Here is an 8,117-nt window from a genome sequence, read left to right on the forward strand (position 1 = left end):
TCTGCCGGGTTGTTGACAATAAGTCAAACACGGGTAGATTAGTCTTTCTCTTATTATGTTAACTTGATTCACTTTTGTATATACATACTTTACTTGTGTTCACTAGTGAAATGTTGAAACAGACAAATAAAATACAAATTGCATTCTTCGTAGCAAACAAAATTACTATTATAAAACAGAATTATCAAAATTATAGCTATAAAGCCTTATTATATCTATTATCTTAACTATTTCTCATATTTTCTCATTAATTTATTGAATTAAAAATTATTCATTAGATCAAAATATGGTAATTGGACAATAAAAGTAACCTCGTTTGTAATTTTTATTGTTTTTTCTTCTTCTTAAGATTCCACAAAAAAAGTGGAGTTTTGAGATGGACACAAAATTAGTGACCGTAGACATTTTTGAAGTTCATGAATGAACTCAAATTTTAATTTGTTATTTTGCAGCCTCCTTTATCAATCAAATTTCCCCAATGTGGTTGATAAATTATTTGTTTAATTTTGATATAATATGTTTATACGAGTTTATATAAAAATAAAATAGCATGCATACGCGATAGTTTATACTAACAAATTTAACAACTTGTTGTGATAAATTAGTAGTAATTTGTAGAGTGATAGACACAAAATGCTAAAGCTATAAAAGGCACGTCACGACCTATTCACTTAAAGAAACAATTATATATTGCAATAAAATGTCATTATAAATTTATTGCATATCATCAACACTCTTGATCTTAATTAGTTTAGATTTAACTGCAATCAATTTCAAGAATAAAAAAATCATCAACCCTTTTTGTAATTTTTGAACTTCTCCATTCGCGAGTTTAAATGCATATTATTATATGAGATAATCTATTTTAGAATTTTTAACACAAACATACCGAGAAACTAATATTTTCCAGCTAATATATACAATGTATCTATATTATTATATAAATAATTTATATCCATGTATATATGATGTATAATTATATGTAAGAGACGTATATACATTTATACACATTGTTATACAATATTTATACATTGGCATATAATATCTATGTAATATTATCTATATTGTATAAATATTGTAGACCCATGCATATATAATGTAATACACAAAATCAAATGAAGACAAAAAGAATGATCATTGATTCAACAAATATAAGTCAAGAACATAGAAAAAACAAACATCAGAGAAATAAATGAAAAGTAAAGAGCTTACGATTTTCAACGGGATGAACCACGTACATTACCATCCAATCGCCTCATGCTGCAAAAATAACAAGAAGATTTGAAAAGAAATGTTTCAGTATATCTTTCATTAGAAAAAGAAGTTAAATCAATTGTCTAGAAATACAAAAAATCATCCACACTCATTTTTCTCTACCTTTTCCTTTTCGTCTCTTCTATGGGCTCAAAATTAAGTTCACGATGAGCCCAATTCCTTGATTTGTTATGTTCCAATCTCCTTTACCAACTTTTATAATTTGGACATTATATTATTTTCGATTAAATTAAAATTATTTTATGCTATATTTAACTATACGTATATTAATATTCCAAACAAGAACTATTGATTTTTTGTTAGCATTTTGGGTAAAGTTAAAAATTTGTGGTCAATGAATCTATCTCCAAATGAAAATATAATTTAAGTGGTATACGACAAAGTTCTAAGAATATTTTGAAATTATACTTCAATTTTTGAGAAGAGGAATTAGAATATATATATTCCCTCCGTTCCTAATAATTTATTATTTTTTTACTAATTTAGTTTGACATATCAAAAAATAATAATTTTTTAAACTTAATATATCCTCAGATAGTCACTCAACTTTGAATAGCTTACTTAGAAAGTCACTTAATTTTGGGTTGTTTATTTCAAAAGTCACTCAACTTTATTTTTTAACTCAAAAGTCACTTTACTATTGGTGTTTCACTTAGAAACTCGTCCAACTATTTATATTTCACTTAGAAAGTGACTTAGTTAATTTAAATAAATTTTTTTTCATTAAATTTTATATAAAAAATTATTTTTAAAAAATAAATAAGATGCTTATTTTAATTATTGTTTTTTTTTACTAACTTTTTATTAAAAAAATAGTAGAAGATCGTTAATACCCCCTTTCTTTTAATGATTTCTTATTAATTCCAATTTTTCTTTATTGATAATCTTTTAAAAATTAATTTCTAGTTTCACAATTACTAGAATCGATTTTTTTTTGGGGGGGGGGGGTTGCATTTATTACTCTACGTTTTTTTTTAGAAAAATTGTAATAATTAAATAATTAAAATAGATATCTTATTATTTCTTTAAAAATAGTGTAAGATAAAATTTAATGAAAAAATTATTTAAATTGATTGAGTGACTTTATAAGTGAAATATAAATAATTGGGTGACTTTCTAAGTTAACAACTTAAAATTGAGCGACTTTCTAAGTAACAATTCAAAGTTAAGTGACCATATAAGATATTAACTCAATTCAATTTGCTCAATTTCATTAAATTTGAATTATTTTATTTATTCCTTTTACAAATAAAATATTTCAGAAAATAATTTTGACAAGATTTCTTATCCAATTTTTATGAGGTGAAATGATTTGTGTCGAAATAGATTGAGTTAAAAAAAATGACAGAGTTGTTCCTAACTTGGATAAATTATGTCCTAATTTTGTCACCATACTGGTGAAAATATAAACATATGCACAAAACATAAAACAAAGGAAAAATAAATTATACTTCACAATTCACATATAATTAAGAGTTTGTTTGATAATGCTGTTAAAAAAGGGAATTCGAAATTAAAAGGGCAGGTATTTTATTTTGAAAAGCAAAAATGGTATATTAAAAAAGTTTTAACCAAAAGGGCTAAATTACTTCGGATGGAGTGATTTTTTGACGTCTTTCTGTTAAACGAAAAAAATTCACCGCCCTAGCAACTGTTTTCTCCAAAATAATAATTTCTTCTTTTCTTTAAAATCGCTGCTATAGCAATGTTTTAATTAAAATAAATAAATCAAAAAGGCTGCTTAAGAAACAAAAAAAAAAGTCATTGCCATGACAACGATTTTGTATAACTATTTTTTTTTTTAAAATCGCTATGGCAGCCTTTTTATAAAAAAAATCAAAAATTTTAATGGTAATGTGTTGCTACAGTAGCAATTTTGTTTAAGAAATTAATTTTTGTCATTTACTTATTTTATCTTGAGATAAGTTATTCCCATATTACTATACCACCCAAAGGGAGGAATAACTTATCCGGTACTAATTATTAATTACGGGATGAGTTATCATGAACATATCAACCAAACAACAAATTAAGTGACAGTACAATTTAGGGTATATTTGGTAGGAAGAAAAATGTTTTCCTAGAAAATGTCTCCCGAAAAACAAGTAGATTTTTGACTTATTTTCTCATGTTTGGTTGGTGAGTATAAAATATTTTCTGATAGAGATTTAGTGTTTGATTTTTGAAAGAAAAATATTTTTGAGAAATATCTTTTATTTTTTTACTATAGTAGAAAATAATTTTTAAAAACAAACTTAAATTTTTTGGGGTGTATAGGGGTGGGAGGGGGGAGGGGGATCGAGGGTGTGGGTGAAAAAAAATAAAAAATTTTAAGTTTAAATTATTTTTTAAAAACAAACTTAAAACTTTTTGGGGAGTGGGGTGGGGTTGGGGGCTGGTAGGGGTGGGTGGGTGGTCGAGGATATGGGTGAAAAATGAAATTTTAAAGTTGAAAATATTTTTCTTAAATTTGAGAAAAATAAATTGATTTAGAAAATATTTTCCAAAATTCTTTAATCCAACCAAATATGAGAAAACATTTTTCGAAAAATATTTTAATTCATACCAAACAACCCCGAATATAATAAGGATATGCCTGTGTTTTCAACAAGTTTTATCTGATAGGTTGCAGATATAGAAGCACATATTCAAAAAAAATTCTTAATTTGCTAGAAAGGATGATGATATTATTTGGAAAAATAAACCCCATATAGCACCAACATTTTACATTGCCAATAAAACTGAATCTCTAGCATTCGAAACAGAACAAAAATTTCCAAGAAACCCATCAATCTTTCCAAGTTTAACTCCTTCACAAGCATTAGTAATACAGATCACACTATTATAAGGAACTAAAGAGGATGATTAACTGATCAATACGTTCCCTAAGCATGAAATCAGCTGAAGAATCTGGCAAGAATTTAGCGAACTCATCAAGTAAATCTGAATGATCCTTGAAAAGTATAGCAATCTACACATGAATGTAAAATAATAATCAATATTCATAAATTAAAACATGAAGATCACCTAATATAAATTGTGTATCCAAATTGAAAGATGTTTTATCACCTTATGGTAGATATCATATTTGTTCTCGTGCTCCCTGTTGTACATCCTCAAAATGTTCAAAAATGATTCATACGCATGGTTGTCCTGTCGGAAACGTTCCTGCACAAAGCGATGACCCCAACAAGTAAGTCAACACTCATATTTTATCCATCCATCTGTCTGTCTAACAAAATATCTTGTCAGATTCTTTATGAATTTAGAAGAAAAGAAAGCTTAGAGAATAACCTTTACTTTCTCCACAAAACTAACAGCTTCTTCAAACTTAATTCCCTGTGGACGAGCCTCATTTTCTTGTTTTATTTGATAAGTTGAAGGAGCCTCAGTTTCTTGCTTTACTTGATAAGTCGAAGGAGCCTCAGTTTCTTGTTTTACTTGATAAGTTGAAGGAGCTTCAGTTTCTTGTTTTACTTGATAAGTTGAAGGAGCTTCAGTTTCTTGTTTTACTTGATAAGTTGAAGGAGCCTCAATTTTACACTTCTTCTCTTCTTTCTTTACTAACTTGGAATCATTCAACTTAGTCATTACACCTACAAGAAATCCAACTGCAAAGCAGTAACCATTCAAATTACAATCTCACATATATATAAGCATTATGTGTGTGACAGAATTCGTTAAAGACTTACCAGCTCGTTCATAACAATCTATAAATACATTGAAATGCTCCATAAGAGAACGATGTTTCCCAAGTACTCTAGCAACCTGAAATGAGTGGTTAAATCTATGATGCTTAAACAACAAACATATCGACTTGTACATCATTTAAAAGATATTAGTACCACAAAATCCTGTAGAAACATTAGGTCTAGCCTATAATTTTCATGAACATCAACCAAACCATAGATAGTAGAATTTATAAGCAAAGATTACTGTCACATAGGAGCAATAAAGATAAGATTAGATGCATGATACACGTACCAAAGATTGTAACTGCTCCCTTGTAATTAATTCTCTACTGTAATCATGAAGACATTTCAAGAATGTCTGATAATCAGCTGGACTTCCTAGTCTTTCCTTTACCTCTTCACAGAAAGTGAACCCATTTGTATATGTATCTGCCAAGATCAAACAAATACTATTAAAAAGCACAATAACCAAACTCAACAACTCTATGCTAAAAATAGATGCATACATCAATAACTTAAGCAAAAATGGAGTCAAACAGACTGAATGTTAGCAACATACTAATAAAATATTAATCATGACGAATTCTGATATGTCTTGTTGGAGATTTTTTTTTTTACGAAATTTCAATTGTTGTCTTGTATAGTAATGTAAAGTACTTGTAACAAAATCCTAATGAAAAATTGTTCAAGACTTTCTCTAGCTCAATATATCGGTAAGTATTCCAATTGTCAAGCAGTAACCAATCTTAGTGGCACAAAAGTTTTACAATCATAAAATTTTAACTTACCAACTCGATCATAAAGATCCAGAAATTCATTAAAACCCTCCATAAGATCAGGATATTTTCCAAGTATTTCAGCAACCTGAAATTGATAGCTTGCTTCAAATTAATGATGCTTTAACAACAAGATCGACTTGTATATCATTTAAAAGACATTGGAACCACAAAATCCTGTAAAACAGGATTCAGTACCCCTGTTTCTCCCTTTTCTTAGCCAAAACTCATAAGAGAGCCCAACCAAACCCCAAATAGCAAATATTACAAACAATGATAAATGTCACTTTGGAACAAAAGGGGATTAATAGTATGATAGACGTACCAAACTTTGTAACTCGTTCTTTGTGATCGTTTCTGTGCCGTAATGACGGAGACATGTTAAGAAGTTCAGATAATCAGCTGGACTTTGTAGTCTTTCCTTTACCCTTTCACGGAAAATGAACCCTTTGCTACACGAAGCTGACAAGATCAACAAAATCAAATTAAAAAGCATACTAACAAAACTCAGCAACTCTATGCTAAAATCAAATGCATACACCAAGAACTTTACCAAAAAAATAAGTGAGATAAACTAAATAATAAATTAATACATATTTACTAATAGATCAGTGTCATTACAAAGTATATAGCTAATAGTGGAAGATTCTAATGTAGCACATCAAATACAAATATTCAGCTAACCATGAACTCACATTTCAGGGCATCTTCAAACTCTCCAAAAGAATTCATTTTACCAGTATGCTGCTGCTTGCTTAGATCCTCTTTGTAGTTGGTATCTGGCAAGAACCTAGTAAACTCATCTAACAAATCTGGATGGCCATTGAAAAGTATGGCAACCTAAACATACGATATGACAAAAAGTAACAAAAAATTAAAACATAAACATCATCTATTGTATACCAATTTAAAAAAGAAACTATTACCTCTCGGTACACCTCATCAATTCCCTTATGCTCTTTCTTATACACGTTCAAGATGTCTAGAAAGTATCTGTAGACTTGATCATCATTTTGGAATCGTGTCTGCAGAATATGATAAACCAAATAAATTAGGACTAAAGTATTTTAAAGAAGAAAAGATAGACCTATATTATTTAAACTGGAAGTGTAACCTTTATTTTATTCACAAAGTTGACAGCATCTCCAAATTCAACTCGAGGCTTATCTTCTTGATTGGGAGTTATCGTATATCCCTCGGGCAAGAAAGTGTTGAATCCAATGATCAACCTAGGGTACTCTTTGAACAAATCTTTCACTCTTTCTATGACAGTAACAGTATCAATTCTGTAAAAAAATGGAATAATTCACTGATAAAACAACAAATATGAGAATGATGACACTAAGGCAAATAGTAGTAACATACCTTTGAGCCTTAAAATGTTTCATAATATCAAGGAACATTTCATACTTCACTTTGCCTTGAAACGTGTCCTTAACTTCCTTCAAATAAGACAAAGCATCCTCTGTTCTAAGATTTGGGTTACAAGGGCTAAGAAAAGTTAGCCCTCTACCAGCAATGCGGCTGCCCAAACCATTTTCAACTACTTGTGATGAACGACGCCTACTTCACACAACAAAAAATTCATATACCATAAGTAGTCACTACTACCAAAAATGATATCATGTATATAATGAAAAATCAGCCCATTTTTTTTTTATTTTTAACCTAAATTAACACACTAATTTCTTCACGAGAATTCAATAAATCAAAATAATTGAGAAAGTGAATAGAGCTTACGACTCTCTACGAGAATAATTGATTCGCCGCCTAAACCTCTCTTTACCACCAGATACTTCTCCTCTCAATCGGGCCATGCTGCAAAAATTGAACATCAACAAGAAGTTGTGCTAGTAAATATAAATTTTTCTAAGAATTAATAAAAAAATCAATTCAATCATAAAAATTACTCAGACAAAGGGGGGGAAAATTAGAAACGGCTGAACCCTAGTATTTTTCTCTATACCTTCTCTACTTGGAGAAAAAAATGTTGTGTATGTAGTAATGAGACTACACATATATATAGTACTAATTCTTGTAACGTATGATGTTGGTCAAACTTTAAGGGCAGTTTAGTCTTTCTCTAATATTTTTAGTCATTCACTAAAGTTATGACTATTTATTGACCGGATTCAATTTGTTGAATTGAAAATGATTAAAGTAAAAGCAGTGAATCCATATTTTATGAATTATTAATTATTTTTCTTAAAATATCATGTATTTCTTCTCCTTATTTTTCCGTAAATATGCAACTTATTTGTAGTTTTAATATTATTATTGTCACGATCGGAATCTAGACCCCAGACGAGACCGGCGTCGTCGACCTCTCAGAGGTCGCAAACAAGCCAACTTACATCATTCTTACTTTACATAG

General features: G+C 29.1%; 1 protein-coding gene across 2 annotated transcripts; it reads right to left on the bottom strand.

Annotated features, from left to right (window-relative positions):
- Window positions 1-3,940: 3,940 nt before the first annotated feature.
- Window positions 3,941-7,599, bottom strand: LOC138341869 (paired amphipathic helix protein Sin3-like 1). Of its 2 annotated transcripts, none has more exons than XM_069293908.1 (12): window positions 7,484-7,599; window positions 7,109-7,306; window positions 6,858-7,029; window positions 6,670-6,768; window positions 6,439-6,583; window positions 6,069-6,205; window positions 5,756-5,831; window positions 5,260-5,396; window positions 4,968-5,043; window positions 4,570-4,886; window positions 4,345-4,443; window positions 3,941-4,246 (listed from the first exon to the last, which is right to left on the bottom strand). In XM_069293908.1, exons 1-12 carry the CDS (start codon window positions 7,576-7,578, stop codon window positions 4,118-4,120), a joined length of 1,680 nt encoding a protein of 559 aa, XP_069150009.1. In that variant the 5' UTR covers window positions 7,579-7,599; the 3' UTR covers window positions 3,941-4,117. The 2 variants fall into 2 exon arrangements, with proteins under 2 accessions (XP_069150009.1, XP_069150008.1); XM_069293907.1 differs by having other exon boundaries at window positions 7,109-7,309.
- Between the last annotated feature and the right edge of the window lie 518 nt (window positions 7,600-8,117).

This window comes from Solanum lycopersicum, chromosome 2, assembly GCF_036512215.1.
Source record: "Solanum lycopersicum chromosome 2, SLM_r2.1".
Taxonomy (NCBI): Eukaryota; Viridiplantae; Streptophyta; class Magnoliopsida; order Solanales; family Solanaceae; genus Solanum; species Solanum lycopersicum.